Here is a 16796-nt window from a genome sequence, read left to right as displayed (position 1 = left end):
AGGGAGCTCTGTCTGACAGACTCCACGGACTGGCTTTGAGCTGGCTGGTCAGAGTCCATGTACCGTGCACATGGAAATAAAGGATGACTTGGTGACGGAATACCGCCCTGAGTCATTTCAAGTCAGATTCCACTGTGAGACCTGGTTTGATTGACCTCAAGTTTTGTTTTTGCTAATTGTTTACCGCTGCAGTCAGTCATTGAGCTGTACAGCACACAGACGGACCCTTCAGTCCAACTCATCCACGCCGACCAGATATCCCAACCTGATCTAGTCCCATTTGCCAGCACCTGGCCCATATCCCTCTGTAACCCTCTTATTCATATACCCACTGACATGCCTCTTAAATATCGCAATGTGCCAGCCTCCACTACTTCCCCTGGCAGCTCAATCCATGCACGTACCACCCTCTGTGTGAAAAAGCTGCCCCTTAGGTCTTTTTTATATCTTTCCCCTCTCACCCTAAACCTATGCTCTCTAGTTCTGGACTCCCCCACCCCAGGGAAAAGACTTTGTCTATTTACCCTATCTATGCCCCTCTTGATTTTATAACCCTCCACAAAAGGTCACCCCTTAGCCTCTGACACTCCAGGGAAAAAAGCCCCAGCCTATTCAGTCTCTCCCTATAGCTCAAATCCTCCAACCTTGGCAACACAGAACATTCCAGCACAGTACAGGCCCTTTGGCCCTCGATATTGCGCTGACCTGTGGAACCAATCTGAAGCCCATCTAATCTACACTATTCCATTATCATCCATATGTTTATCCAATGACCATTTAAGTGCCTGTAAAGTTGGCAAATCTACCACTGTTGCAGGCAGGGCGTTCCATGCCCCTACTATTCTCTGGGTAAAGAACCCATCTCTGACATCTATCCTATTTCTATCACCCCTCAATTTAAAGCTATGTCCCTTCATGCTAGCCATCACCATCCAAGAAAAAAGGCTCTCCGTATGTTTCTATTAAGTCACCTCTTAACCTTCTTCTCTCTAAAGAAAACAGCCTCAAATCCTTCAACCTTTCCTCATAAGACCTTCCCTCCATACCAGGCAACATCCCAGTAAATCTCCTCTGCACCCTTTCCAAAGCTCCCACATCCTTCCTATAATGCGGCACAGCAATGTCCACAATACTCCAAGTGCAGCCGCACCAGCGTTTTGTACAGCTGCAGCATGACCTCATGGCTCCGAAACTCAATCCCTCTCCCAATAAAAGCTAACACATCGTATGCCTTCTTAACAACCCTATCAACCTGGGTGGTAACCTTCAGGGATCTATGAACATGGACACCGAGATCTCTCTGTTCATGTACACTACCAAGAATCTTACCATCAGCCCAGTACTCTGTACTCCTTTTGCTCCTTCCAAAGTGAATTACCTCACACTTTTCCACGTTAAAATGCATTTGCCATCTCTCGGCCCAGCTATGCAACTTATCTATGTCCCTCTGTAACCTGCAACATTCTCCCAAACTGTCCACACCTCCATCGATTTTAGTGTCATCCGTAAATTTACGAACCCATCCTTCTATGCCCTCATCCAGATCATTTACAAAAATGACAAACAAGCAGTGGCCCCAAAACAGATCCTTGCAGTACACCACTAGTAACTAAACTCCAGGATGAACATTTCCCATCGTCCACCACCGTGCACCATCCCAGTAGCCACGTGTTCAACTCCTCTCTCTCTCCCTATTCCTCGCCTCACTAGCACGTGGCGCGGGTAACAAACCAGAGATAACAACTCTGTTTGTTCGAGCTGTCAGCTTCCACCCTAGTTCCCTGAATTTCTGCCTTACATCCCCATCCCTCTTCCTACCTATATCATTGGTGCCTATGTGGACCATGACTTGGGGCTGCTCCCCCTACCCCTTTAGGATCCCAAAAACACAATCCGAGACATCACGAACCCTGGCACCTGGGAGGCAACACACCAACCATGAGACTGTCTCGCTCCCACAGGACTTCCTATCTGTCCCAATAACTATGGAGTCCTCAAATGACTAAAGCTCTGCTCATCTCCCCCCTTCCCTTCTGAGCAACAGGGACAGACTCTGTGCCAGAGACCTGTACCCCATGGCTTAGCCAGGTAAATCACTCTGCAAACAGTATCCAGAATGATATACTTGTTATTGAGGGCAACATCCTTTTAAGTCTTTTCTGAACCCTTTCAAGCTTCATAACATCCTTTCGATATCAGGGAGACCAGAATTGAATGCAGTATTCCAAAAGTGGCCTTACCAATGTCCTGTACACCCATAACATGACCTCCCAACTCCTGTACTCAATGCACTGACCAATAAAGGAAAGCATACCAAACGCCTTCTTCACTAGCCTATCTACCTGCAAACCCACTTTCAAGAAACAATGAACCTGCACTCCAAGGTCTCTTTGTTCAGCAACACTCCCTAGGACCTTACCATTAAGTGTATAGGTCCTGCTAATATTTGCTTTCCCAAAATGCAGCACCTCGCATTTATCTGAATTAAACTCCATCTGCCACTTCTCAGCCCACTGGCCCATCTGGTCCAGATCCTGTTGTAATCTCAGGTAACCCTCTTCGCTGTCCACTACACCTCCAATTTTGATGTCATCTGCAAACTTACTAACTGTACCTCTTATGCTCGCATCCAAATCATTTATATAAATGATGAAAAGTAGAGGACCCAGCACCGATCCTTGTGGCACTCCACTGGTCACAGGCCTCCAGTCTGAAAAACAACCCTCCACCACCACCCTCTGTCTTCCACCTTCACTGAACATATTCACAAGAGACTATCAATGAATTCTGAACACAAAAACATAGAAGTATATTGCAATAAAAGGGGAAAAAGCAGTAACCATTTACATCTGACAAGAGCTAGTTGAAACAGTATTTTTATAAACATTAGAAATAAAGTTTCAACCTTTTACATTAACCTTATAGATACTCAACCCTCAGTGAAGGGTCACCTGTTTCCAGTTTAAAGTTCCTTGTTCAGTGGGCAACACTGTAATTGGCTTCTTTTCAGCAAATAGTCTGCATGAGAGGGAGGGAGGAAGGAAAGAAGGAAGAGGAGGGGAGGAGAGAGAGGAGGGGAGGAGAGAGTGGAGGGGAGGAGAGAGAGGAGGGGAGGAGAGAGAGAGAAAGAAAGGAAGGAAAAGAGGAAGCGGAAAAGCAAGGGGGAGGGAGTGGGAGTGGGAGTGGGGGAGGGAAAAAGAGAAAAGGACAGAGAAAGAGAGAGAAAGAACTTAAGAATGAACAAAAAAAAGAGAAAGACCAAATGAAAGAGAGAGAAAAAGAGAGAGAGACCGAGAGGCGCGGCAGGGAGAAACTAACTCACCTCTCCATTTGCCTGATACATTTCGATCAGTTCCTTTCGATGTGTGCTCTGTAAGCTTACCACATTCTGGGGTTCGGGAGATAGGCTGAAAAATAAACAACAAAAAGAAAATTCCTGAAATCCTGTCATGATTGTTTCATTAATGCTGTCTCTTTCTCTCCACAGGCGCTGCAAGACCTACTGAGTTTCTCCAGCAATTTCTACATTAATTTCAGGTTTTGTTTTATTTAATGGTGTTCCCATTGATTGGCGACAGAGCCTGAATGCTTACTTTAGGACCCATCTTCTTGTCAAACTTTATCTTAGCAACCTCTTCTCCACCTCTGTTTGATGTCCCATTTCCCCCAGGTTTGGGTAATTGAGATGAATTCTCTCCTTAACCTTCGCTGGTCTAGGAGGAGAATCCCAGTTTCACTAAAGTCCTCACAAGGCCATGAAATCCTTCCGGCCTTGTACTTTTCCAGTAAATCTCCTGTGCACCTTCTCCAAGGGTTCAGAGTCATAGACTCACACGGTACAGAAGAGGCCATTCAGCCCATCTGGTATGTGCCGCCAAACTACCTACAACTAGCCCCACTTTCTGTGACTTGGCCCATCACTTTGAATGTTTTGACATTTCATCTTTGTATGGAAGACCTTTTAAAGATTGTGAGGTTTCCTGCCTCAACTATCCTCCTAGACAGTAAGTTCAAGATTACCAACACCCTCTAATGAAAAAATTAATCAATTCCCTATAAACCTCTTGCCTTTCACTTTAAAAGTAACCCCTCTCCCCATCTTTGTCATTGACCCTTCAGCTGCTTTCAATCCCCTGTCCATCCCCTCTCACAATCTTATACCCCTCGATCAGATCTCCCTCAGTATTCCCTGCTCCAAAGAAAACATCCCTAGCATATCCAGCCTCTCTCCATCGCTGAAATGCTCCATCCCAGACAGCATCCAGTACGATCCCCTCTGCAGCCCCTCCAGTACGATCCCCTCTGCAGCCCCTCCAGTACGATCCCATCTTTCCTATAATGCAGGGACCAGAACCACACACAGTTCTCCAGCTGGGACCCCACCAAGACCTGTCCAGCTCCAACACCACCTTCCTGCTCTTCGAATCTGGGCCTCAACTGATAAAGGCAAGTGACCCCTTTTTCCTTCTTAACTTGCCAATCGACCCGTCCTATCACCGTCAGGGATCTGTGGACAACTCCCCAAGATCCCTCTGAGCTTCATTGTGCCCTGCCATTCTCTGAGTACTCCCTCACCTTGCTAATTCTCCCAAAGTGCCTCACCTCACAATTATCAAGACTAGATCCTGTCTGCCACTGATCTGTCCGTCTGACCAACCCTCCTGTCACCTAACACCTTCCTCCAAACAGCCAGCCACCCAGATAATCTTTGTATCAGCTACAAACTTAATTATCATTCCCCAAGAAATTTTTGTTGACATCCTTTACGAATATCACAAACAGTAAGGAGCCCTGTGGTACACCACTGCACACATACAGCCTTCTCCCACCACCTTCTGTCTTCTGTCACTAAGCTTTGCAATCCATTCTATAATGCGATGCCGGTAGATATGGGTTATAAAACCAAGTTGAAGTTGGGGGGGTTAGGGGAAGTTGGTGGACAGAGATGTTTCTAATCTGTTAGACGTATTATAACACACCTCTGGAGAAGTTGGGACTTGAACCTGGTCTTCTAGCTCAAAGGAAAGGACACTAGCACTGTGTTTCAAGAGATCTCCAAGTTGGATATAGTGAAGTAGGATACAGATGGAAAGGAAATATTGACATTGTGGTACTGTCTGGAAAAATAACCTAGCATCCTGGATTAATGTTCTGGCTAGAAGGACAAGGGCAGCAGATACATGGGAACACCACCCCCTGCAAGTTCCCCTCCAAGCCACTCATCATCCTGACTTGGAAATATATCGCCATTCCTGCACTGTCACTGGGTCACAGTCCTGGAATTCCCTCCCTCAGGGCATTGTGGGTCTACCTACAGCACACGGACTGCAGTGGTTCAAGAAGGCAGCTCATCCCCACCTTCTCAAGGGGCAATTAGGGATGGGCAATAAATATTGGACAGGTTTGTGATGCCCACATCCCAAAAACATTTTTAAAAATGTAATTGGAGCATGTTTGACCTATAACCCAGAGACGGGTGGATCAAAGCCATCCTCTGCCAGTCCCATTAACCTACAAAGGGCTGTATGTTAGGACCCACTATCGCATCTGATTTTCTTTGTTCAACATCATCGTTTGAGACAATTCTTATGTCGCAGTGTGAGTATAATCATAGAATCCCTACAGTCATAGAATAGATCAATCATACAATTCCTACAGTGTGGAAACAGGCCCTTTGGCCCAACAAGCCCATACCAACCCTCCAAAGAGTATCCCACCCAGACCCATTCCCCTAACCGATTACTCTACATTTAACCCTGACTAATGCACCTAACCTACACATCCCTCAACACTATGGGCAATTTTGCATGGTCAATTCACCTAATTTGCATATCTTTGGACTGTGGGAGGAAACCAGAGCACCCGGAGGAAACCTTCGCAGACACGGGGAGAACGTGCAAACTGCACACGGACAGTCGCCTGAGGCTGGAATCGAACCAGAGTCCCTGGCGCTGTGAGGCAGCAGTGCACCGTGCCATCCCTACCTTTAAGCCAGGAGGCCTAGACTGATGCTCCACCTGCTGTAAACCTCTTAACAGACTGATTGGAAAATGTCTAAGAAGCTAGTCTCAGTGATGGTGACCATGCAACTATTGTCAATTTTTGTAAAAACTCATTTGGTTCATAATGCCCCTTGGGGAAGGAAATCTGCCTTCCTTACCCGGTCTGACCTACATTTGACTCCAGACCCACAGCAATGTGGATGAGCCAGAAATGGGTCCAGCAAGCCTCTCAGTTCAAACATAATGTCTCATGAAAGAATGAACTTTATGAAACGCAATTGGATGGTGGGATGGGGTGAGTTGAGTTCTCCTGTTGCTACATCTTTAAATGCCCAGAACACTGAGCCATTCCATTTGGGATGAAAGGCAGTAGAGGCTGGGTATGGGGAAGGTATCATTGCGGAGATACTAACAAGCTCAAAATGTCCGTCTTCAGTCAGAACCTACCTTCATCAGAAATAAAAAGGCAGTGTTACCTGGGAGTTGCCGCTAAGTGCTTGTCTCTCCAGAGTTGAACAATGTTGGACTTCATCAGGAGCTGGTTGTCTGTAAGAGAAAATGAAAGCCAATAGCATCAGTTCTGAAATTACATCAATGAAACAGAGGTACCGCGTGCCCTCTCAGTCTGCCAAAGATCCCACAACAACCTCTGATGTGAAGAGGAGGATGAGGGGAGGTCTCCCTAATGATCACTCGAAGATCTCTTTCTCACGCCAGTGTTAGAGGTTTGAAGATGCCGGTGGTGGACTGGAGTGTACAGAGTTAAAAATAACATAACACCAGGTTATAGTCCAACACGTTTATTTGGAAGCGCTAGCTTTCGGGGCGCTGCTCCTTCATCAGGTGGTTGTGAAGCAGCGCTCCAAAAGCTAGTGCTTCCAAATAAACCTGTTGGACTATAACCTGGTGTTGTGTGATTTTTAACAATGTCAGAGGAACTGACTATCGTTCATTCTCACATTTCTATGAACCTGCTGTGAACTCCGGGCTGCAATAATTCCCACATGGTAACAGTGAACACAAGAAATAGCAACGGCAGCAGGCTATTCAGCCCATTGAGCCTGCTCCACCATTCTGTGTGATCATGGCCGATTTTGGGTTTCAACTCTACTCTCTCACCCACTTCTCATATCCCTCAATTCCCTGAGAAACCAAAATCCTAACTCGGCACTCACATACAATCAATGATGGAAATTCCACAACCTTCTGGGGTACGGAATTCCAAAGATTCACAAACTGGGAGTGAACAACGATTACATTAATTATATTGTTTGAATAGATTTGTTTGTCAGGACAATCTCAGGTTGCAAAAAGCTCAAATTACAAATGCAAAAGTTTCTTTTGTTCTCCACTTTCTCAAAAGCTGCTTGTGCTTGAAAATGAAACAAAACAAAATTACTTTCTAACATATTCAGAGGACAGAAACAGGCTGTTCACCCCAAAAGCTTCATGCTGGTATATCATAGAATCCATACAGTGCAGCAGTAGGCCATTCAGCCCATCAAGCCTGCACCGATCATCCAAATTGGAGTTTAATTTAGATAAATGTGAGGTGCGGCATTTTGGGAAAGCAAATCTTAGCAGGACTTATACACTTAATGAGAAGGTCCTCGGGAGTGTTGCTGAACAAAGAGACCTTGGAGTGCAGGTTCATAGCTCCTTGAAAGTGGAGTCGCAGGTAGATAGGATAGTGAAGAAGGTGTTTGGTATGCTTTCTTTTATTGGTCAGAGTATTGAGTACAGGAGTTGGGAGGTCGTGTTGCGGCTGTACAGGACATTGGTTAGGCCACTGTTGGAATATTGCGTGCAATTCTGGTCTCCTTCCTATCAGAAAGATGTTGTGAAACTTGAAAGGGTTCAGAGAAGATTTACAAGGATTTTGCCATGGTTGGAGAGTTTGAGCTACAGGGACAGGTTGAATAGATGGAGGCTGGTACAATTGCAACATTTAAAAGGCATTTGGATGGGTATACGAACAGAAAGGGTTTGAAGGGATATGGGCCGGGTGCTGGCAAGTGGGTCTAATTGGGTTGGGATATCTGGTCGGCATGGACCGCAGGGTCTGTGTCTGTGCTGTACATCTCTATGACTCCATAAATAGTATCCCACCCAGACCCAAGCTTTACCTGTGAATCTACATTTCTCCTGGCTAACCCACCAAGCTTGCACATCCCTGGACACTATGGGCAATTTAGCATGGTCAGTCCACCCTAACCTACACATCTTTGGACTGTGGGAGGAAACCAGAGCACCTAGAGTAAACCCACGCAGACACGTGCCCAAGGCTGGAATCAAACCCGGGTCCCTGGCACTGCAAGGTAATAGTGCTAGCCACTAAACCATCCAGTATTTATGCTTCACACTTACCTGCTTCCACCCTTGCTGTCAAAACCATATCTGTTCATATCTTTCTCATATTGATTCAGTTCACTGTTCAATGCATCTAATCCTGTCCAACTCCTCCAGTCCCAAAGCCCATTCCAGGGATCAGCTTAGTGAACTTTCTTTAAACTGCTTCCGGGGCAGTTCCATCCTTCATTAAACAAGGAGAGCAAAACCGTACGCAGTACTCCAGACGTGGTCTCATCAGTGCCCTGTACAACTGTGGCAAAACCTCTCTGTTATTGTACTCCAGTCCCCTTCTCATAACCAACTTCCCACACACAAGGTTCCCTGTGTGTGAATAACATCCCCATCAATAATCATGTGCCACAAATATTACTTAACAGTGCCCAAGCCGGCAAGTTGTCAAGGTGTTCCTACAGACTGTGACTGGAACTTAAACCAGTCTTGAGGTTGTAATAGGCACTTTACAAATGTAAATATAAGATGAGGATGTTTTAGGGCATGGAAAGTTTGAGTTATCAAGAAAGGCTGGATAGGCTGGGACCTTTCTCACTGGAACGTAGGAGTTTGGGAGGCAACCTGATAGAAGTTTATAAAATAATGAGGGGTATAGATAGGGAAAAGATAATTACCATTAGCCTAAGATGGGGAGTTCAAGACTAGGAAGCACATTTTTAAGGTGAGAGGAGAGAGATTTAAAAAAGACATGAGGGGCAAATGTTTACACAGAGGGTGGTTTGTGTGTGGAATGAACTGCCAGGTGAAGTGGTGGACATGGGTATAGTTAGAACATTTAAAAAGCATTTGGATAAGTACATGAATAGGAAAGGTTTGGAGAGATATGGGCGGCATGGTGGCTCAGTGGTTAGCACTGCTGCCTCACAGCGCCAGGGACCAGGGTTCGATTCCAGCCTCAGGTGACTGTCTGTGTGGAGTTTGCACGTTCTTCCCCGTGTCTGCGTGGGTTTCCTCGGGGTGCTCCGGTTTCCTTCCCACACTCCAAAGATGTGCAGGTTAGGGGAATTGGCCATGCTAAATTGCCCGTGGTGTTAGGTGCATCATTCAGAGGGAAATGGGTCTGGGTGAGTCACTCTTTGGAGGGTCAGTATGGAAGGGCATGTTTCCACACTGTAGGGAATCTAATCTAATCTAATCAGATATGGGCCAGGAGCAGACAGCTGGGACTAGTCTAGTTTGGGATTATGGTCAGCACAGACTGGTTGGGCTGAAGGGTCTGCACTGTCTGAATTGATGAGTACTTATATATTCCATGGAATAAATCCTGTGCCATTTGACAAGGGAAATAGTGATCATAATAAAACTAAAAATAAAAAGGGCGTATGACATTTGACATGTGAATTCTCCAAGTAAGAAGGCGGCTCACCTACAATGTGTTGGGAGAGGAGGTGAAGAGAGAAGTGAGATATAAGAAGAGAGAAATACAGAGTGAGTATGAGAATAGATCACTAACTAACATCAGAAGGAACTCAAACATATACCATTGTGTAAGTAGCAGAGGGATAAACAATCCAGGGACAAAGATATTTTTCTAATCAAGCTGGTCAACGATGGTATGATACAGCTCTGGAGCAAAGTATGGCAGGGACACTACCACAGCACCACAAATAGGACATTGTATGCTTTGAGATTAATGTATTACACAGCAAAACTAAAATACTTACTGAATATCTTGTGTCAACGTTTACTAAGGAAGGGGAGTCTGAGAAAATATCAGTCGATGTCGGGATGGTGAAGGCAATGGATTTAGTGAAAATTTTTTTTTATTTCAAAAATATACTTTATTCATAAATGATTTGATGGTCTGTACATTGGATCATGCCATACATATGTCCATATTTACAAACACAGATTCGACTTTATTCTTGTCCTTTACAATCCTGTGCATTTTTTCAATCTTGTATATATACATATATTTGGCTGAGGCATCAGCAGAGCCCAAAAAAACGTCTGTATGGGCCCCCTGTTCTTCTTTCGGCAGGCCGATCTTACACGGTGGTCTTTCCCCACCGCGCCTTGGCGGCAGCTGCCCCAAGCTTCAGCGCGTCCCTCAACACGTAGTCTTGGACCTTGGAATGTGCCAGTCTGCAACACTCGGTCGGGGTCAACTCCTTCAGCTGGAAGATCAACAGGTTTCGGACCGCCCAGAGAGCGTCCTTCACCGAGTTGATGATCCTCCAGGCGCAGTTAATGTTCGTCTCGGTGTGAGTCCCGGGGAACAGGCCGTAGAGCACGGAGTCCCGCGTCACGGCGCTGCTCGGGACGAACCTCGACAAGCACCACTGCATTCCTCTCCAGACTTCCTCTGCATAGGCACATTCCAGAAGGAGGTGTGTGACAGTCTCGTCCCCCCCGCAGCCACTTCGAGGGCAGCGTGCGGTGCGGCAGAGAGTCCGGGCGTGCATAAAGGATCTCACAGGCAGAGCCCTTCTCACCACCAGCCAAGCCACGTCTTGGTGCTTGTTGGAAAGTTCTGGCGATGAGGCATTCTGCCAAATGGCTTTGACAGTCTGCTCAGGGAACCGCTCGACAGGATCCGCCCTCTCCTTTTCCCGAAGGGTCTCAAGGACGCTACGTGCTGACCACTTCCTGATGGACTTGTGGTCAAAGGTGTTTTTCCTCATAAATTTCTCCACGAAGGACAGGTGATACGGAACGGTCCAACTACTCGGAGCGTTCCGCGGCAGCGAGGCCAGGCCCATCCTTCGCAACACCGGGGACAGGTAGAACCTCAGTACGTAGTGACACTTGGTGTTTGCGTACCGGGGATCCACGCACAGCTTGATGCAGCCACACACAAAGGTGGCCATCAGGGTGAGGGTGGCATTGGGCGTGTTTTTTCCCCCATTGCACCGGTCTTTGTACATTGAGTCTCTTCGGACCCGGTCCATCTTTGATCTCCAAATGAATTGGAAGATGGCCCGGGTGACTGCGGCGGCACAGGTCCTGGGGATAGGCCAGACCTGTGCCACATATAGCAATACTGAGAGGACCTCACACCTGATGGCAATGGATTTAGTGAAAATGGAAAGGGAGAAGGTACCAGAGCATTTTTCTTTGCTCATGCTGTTCTCAGGTATCAGGCCAGAGTCACAGAACAACAGCACTGTTACAGTGCAGGAGGTGGGCATTTGACCTATCATGTCTGCACCAGCTCTCTGAACATTTTGAATTTGCTCCAATCTTCTGCCTCTTTCCTGTAATTCAGACACACTCTTTCTAGTTAAATAATGCCCCTCTTGAATTCTCCAGCTGAACCTGCCTCCCCCATATTTCCAGGCAGGGCATTCCAGATCCTAACTACTCACTGAGTGAGAAAGTCTTTTCCCACACCTTTCTTGCTTCATTGGCACTTCATTTTAAATCTACACCCTGTTCCTTTTACAGCTGAGAACAGCTTCTCCCTGTCTACTCTGTCCAGTCTGCTCAAGATTCAGAAAACCTCTAGCAGATCTCCTCTCAGCCAACCTCTCTCCAAGGAGAACAGTCCCAATATCTTCAATCTACCCTCATCACTGAGGTTTCTCATCCTTTAACTTGGAAATTGTTTCTGCGCTCTCTCCAGTGCATTCACAACTTTCCTGATGGGGATGGATTGGGTAGGAATGTAAATCCCACACCTATACACAATCCTCCAGCTGAGGTCTAACAGCTGTTGTGTGGCACTGTATCATACACTTCTCGACAGTCCGTGAGCATTCTCATCAACCCTCTTGGATACCTCTACAAAGAAGCATTTATTCAAGTTCAACATCACCTCCTTGGATTCTATGCCCTTGTTAATGAAGTTGAGAATACTCTATTCTTTATTAACTGTTCTGTCCACCTGTCCTGCTACCTTTAATGACGTCTGTCTTTCTTCTCCTCCACCCCCCCCGCCCTTTGTTTCATACTGTCTCTCTATGTTCATTTCACCTCAAACATTTCTGCACTGAACCCTGTCTGCCCACCTATCGGTCCACTCCACCAACTGGTCAACGTCCTTCTGCAGTTCCACACTGTCCTCCTTACAATTCCTTCAAGTCTTGAATCATCTTTGAAACTGTCCCCTGCACAAAATCCGAGACCATTAATATTGATTAGGAAAAGCAAGACCCCAATACTGACTCCTAGGGAACTCCACTACAACCCTTCCTCCATCAGAAGAATGTCCATTGCCCGAGACTCTCTGTTTCCTATCACTCAGCCAGTTCTGTATCCAGGGTAAAAACAATGACTGCAGATGCTGAAAACCAAATACTGGATTAGTGGTGCTGGAAGAGCACAGCAGTTCAGGCAGCATCCAACGAGCAGCGAAATCGACGTTTCGGGCAAAAGCCCTTCATCAGGAAAAAAGGCAGTGAGCCTGAAGCGTGGAGAGATAAGCTAGAGGAGGGTGGGGGTGGGGAGAGAGTAGCATAGAGTACAATGGGTGAGTGGGGGAGGAGATGAAGGTGATAGGTCAAGGAGGAGAGGGTGGAGTGGATAGGTGGAAAAGAAGATAGGCAGGTCGGACAAGTCCGGACAAATCAAGGAGACAGTGCTGAGCTGGAAGTTTGAAACTAGGATGAGGTGGGGGAAGGGGAAATGAGGAAGCTGTTGAAGTCCACATTGATGCCCTGGGGTTGAAGTGTTCCGAGGCGGAAGATGAGGCGTTCTTCCTCCAGGCGTCTGGTGGTGAGGGAGCGGCGGTGAAGGAGGCCCAGGACCTACATGTCCTCGGCAGAGTGGGAGGGGGAGTTGAAATGTTGGGCCACAGGGTGGTTTGGTTGATTGGTGCGGGTGTCTCGGAGATGTTCCCTAAAGTGCTCTGTTAGGAGGCGCCCAGTCTCCCCAATGTAGAGGAGACCACATCGGGAGCAACGGATACAATAAATGATATTAGTGGATGTGCAGGTGAAACCGCCCCGTGGCCCAACATTTCAACTCCCCCTCCCACTCTGCCGAGGACATGGAGGTCCTGGGCCTCCTTCACCGCCGCTCCCTCACCACCAGACGCCTGGAGGAAGAACGCCTCATCTTCCACCTCGGAACACTTCAACCCCAGGGCATCAATGTGGACTTCAACAGCTTCCTCATTTCCCCTTCCCCCACCTCATCCTAGTTTCAAACTTCCAGCTCAGTTACTGTCTCCTTGACTTGTCCGGACTTGTCCGACCTGCCTATCTTCTTTTCCACCTATCCACTCCACCCTCTCCCCCTTGACCTATCACCTTCATCCCCTCCTCCACTCACCCATTGTACTCTATGCTACTCTCTCCCCACCCCCACCCTCCTCTAGCTTATCTCTCCATGTTTCAGGCTCACTGCCTTTATTCCTGATGAAGGGCTTTTGCCCGAAACGTCGATTTCGCTGCTCGTTGGATGCTGCCTGAACTGCTGTGCTCTTCCAGCACCACTAATCCAGTTCTGTATCCAGATTGTCCCTGTCTCTCTTATACCATTAGCTCTAACTTTCTTCAAACAGCTGTTGTGTGGCACTTCTCGACAGTCCGTGAGCATTCTCATCAACCCTCTCGGATACCTCTACAAAGAAGCATTTATTTTTGCACTTATGGAAGGTGGGCATTAATGGCTGGTCCAGCATTTATTGTCTGTCCCTCGTTGCCCTGGAGAAGATGGGAGTGAGCTGCTTTTTTGAACAACTCCCGTCCATTTGATGTAGGTACATCTACACAATGCCCTTAGGGAGGGAATTCCAGGATTCTGACCCAGTTATTGTTGTTATTGTTGTCTCCATAGTCTCACCAGACCATAGGGGCTACTCTCTCATTCGAGAGAGAAGCGACTGGTGATGTTTTAACCCGAGGGCCACCAGGCCTCAGGTGAGAGAAGAGGTTGAGAAGGCTGACCCAGTGACACTGAAGGAACGGTGATATATTTCCAAGTCAGGATGGTGAGTGGCTTGGAGGGGAAATTGCAGGGGGTGGTGTTCCCATGTATCTGCTGTCCCTTGTCCTTCTAGATGGAAGTGTTCATGGGTTTGGAAGGTTCTGTCTGAGGATCTTTGAGGATAATACACACTGTCTGCTACTGAGCATCTGTGGTGGAGGAAGGGGGGTGTTTATTGATGCACTGTCAATCACATTGTCTCGTCTTGGATGGTGTCAAACTTCGGGTCATATAACGCCTACAGTGTGGGAACAGTCCATTCGGCCCATCGAGCCCACGTAGACCCTCCAAAGAGATTCCCACCCAGACCCACCCCCTTACACTATCCCCTGTAACATGGCGTTTTCCATGGCTAATCCACCTAACCTGCACATCCATGGACACTGAGGGGCAATTTAGCATGGCCAATCCACCCTTACCTGCATATCTTTGAAGCTGTTTGAGTGTTGTTGGAGCTGCATTCATCCAGGCAATTGGAAATATTCCATCACACTGCTGACTTGTGCCTTGTAAACGGTTGAACAGGCTTTGGTGGGGTCACGAGGTGAATTACTTCAGTAAATTAGTCAGAGATGATTTTCCCCTCAACAAATCCCATGCTGGTTCTTCTGAATTAATCCACCTTTATCAATGCGATTCTTAATTGTCCCAAATAATTGTTTCTCACAATTTCTCCAGTACTGAAGTTAAACCGACCGGTCTATAATTGCTTACCCTATCTTTACAACATTTTTTGAACAAATCTCCAGCTCTCAGGCAATCTGAAAGATCGTGGAAATTGCCTCCGTAATTTCTACTCTCACTTCCTTCAATATCTTCGATGCATCTCATACACTCCCAGTGCCTTCTCAACTTTTCAGTATCCACAGCTTATTCAGTACCTCTTCCTATTAAAACCTTCGAGTGACTCAGCTTCCTTCTCTGTCATCACGGTGTAGTGTTAGGTTTAAAAATGACATCTTCAAACTAGACCATTAACGGTTAATTGCTCATGGCATTGAGCAATTGAAGCAAAGTGGGGAAAAGACACAAAAATAGGTCTGGTGTTAAAATAAGTGCCTATTTTGGGCTGGGAGGGAACGACATCAGCTCGATTGTCCATGGGAACCCATTCTTTTCTGTAGTTAACACGGAGCCACCTGGAGAGGTTTTCAATTCATTTTCTGAAAAATGGAATGTCTGGAGGAGGTGACACGGTTGCTAAACCGGTTCCATGGAATTTGAGAGAGATCTCCAAAAGGCACCATCATCAAAGCCCCAGTGGTTGGAAGGCAGTGGGAGATTCGCTTGTTTATATACATAGCTATGGAATGTAGTTTCAGCTAATAGATTCACTCATTAAGGGGAGCATGGTGGCTCAGTGGTTAGCATTGCTGCCTCACAGCGCCAGGGACCTGGGTTGGATTCCAGCCTCAGGCGACTGCCTGTGTGGAGTTTGCACATTCTCCCCGTCTCTGCGTAGGTTTCCTCTGGGTGCTCCGTTTTCCTCCCACAATCCAAAGATGTGCAGGTTAGAGTGGATTGGCCATACTAAATTGCCCGTAGTATTCAGGGAGGCATAGGTTAGGAGCATTAGTCAGGAACAAATATAGAGTAATGAGTTTGGGAGTGAGACTCTTCGGAGGGTCGGTATGGACTCGTTGGGCCGAAGCGCCTGTTTCCACAATGTAGGGATTCTAAGATTAGTTTGCACATGTCTCTGAGATATGTTAACTGGATGGAGATAATAAATTTGCTCCACATTGAAGTGTACATGTCTTCTTGTATTCATTTGGATCAGCCTTTCAGCCCAACGATACACACAACCTTGGCAGCATTTCCCTCACAGGTAAAGACAGAAGCAAAGTGTTCATTTAACCGCGGTCATGTCTCGTGCCCCTATGTGTTTGGTTCCTAAATTGGCCCCACTCCACCTTCTACCTTGCGTTTACTACTTCTGAACCAACTGAAAGGATTTTGTTTATGCGAGCTGCCAGTATTTCTCATAACCCCTCTTTGCATTTTGTACAGAGTCATCCAGCACAGAAACAGAACTCTTCGGTCCAACCAGTCCATGCCGACCATAATCCCAAACTAAACTAGTCCCAGCTGCCTGCTCCTGGCCCGGATCCCTCCAAACCTTTCCTATTCATGTACTGATCTAAGCGTTTTGTAAACATTGTAATTGCACCCACATCCACCACTTCCTCAGGAAGTTTGTTCAACACACAAAACATTCTCTGTGTAAAAAAGTTGCTCCTCACGTCTTTTTAAAATCTTTCTCCTCTCACCTTAAAGATATGCCCCCTGGTCTTGAAATCCCCACCCTGGGGAAAAGACACCTTATTTATACCCCTCATGATTTTATAACCCTCTATATGGCCACCTCTCAACCTCATAAGCTCCAATGAAAAAAATCCCAGCCTCGCCTTATAACTCAAACCCTCCATTTCCAGCAAGACCCTGGTAAATCTCTTCTGAACCCTCTCTAGCTTAATAATATCCTTCCTATAACGGGGAGACCAGAACTGCACATAGTACTCCAGAAGAGGCCTCACCAGTGTCCTGTACATAACGTCC

General features: G+C 46.7%; 1 protein-coding gene across 6 annotated transcripts in view; it reads right to left on the bottom strand.

Moving 5' to 3' along the window:
- Window positions 1-16796, bottom strand: part of LOC140481103 (autophagy-related protein 16-like) — a 94710-nt gene that overhangs the window by 67935 nt on the left and 9979 nt on the right. For 5 of the 6 annotated variants that reach the window (XM_072576769.1, XM_072576775.1, XM_072576770.1 and 2 more), the window contains exons 2-3: window positions 6479-6548; window positions 3323-3407 (exon numbers count right to left, since the gene is read on the bottom strand). In XM_072576769.1, coding sequence (XP_072432870.1) covers window positions 3323-3407; window positions 6479-6548 — 155 coding nt within the window. Of the gene's footprint in view, window positions 1-3322; window positions 3408-6478; window positions 6549-14656; window positions 15321-16796 lie in introns of those variants that run through there. The other variant, XM_072576771.1, reaches the window with a different exon arrangement.

The sequence above is a fragment of the Chiloscyllium punctatum genome, chromosome 9, assembly GCF_047496795.1.
Source record: "Chiloscyllium punctatum isolate Juve2018m chromosome 9, sChiPun1.3, whole genome shotgun sequence".
In the NCBI taxonomy this organism is placed as follows: Eukaryota; Metazoa; Chordata; class Chondrichthyes; order Orectolobiformes; family Hemiscylliidae; genus Chiloscyllium; species Chiloscyllium punctatum.
The sequence above is the reverse complement of the archived record's forward strand: the minus strand, read 5'-3'. Positions and strand labels throughout refer to the sequence as shown.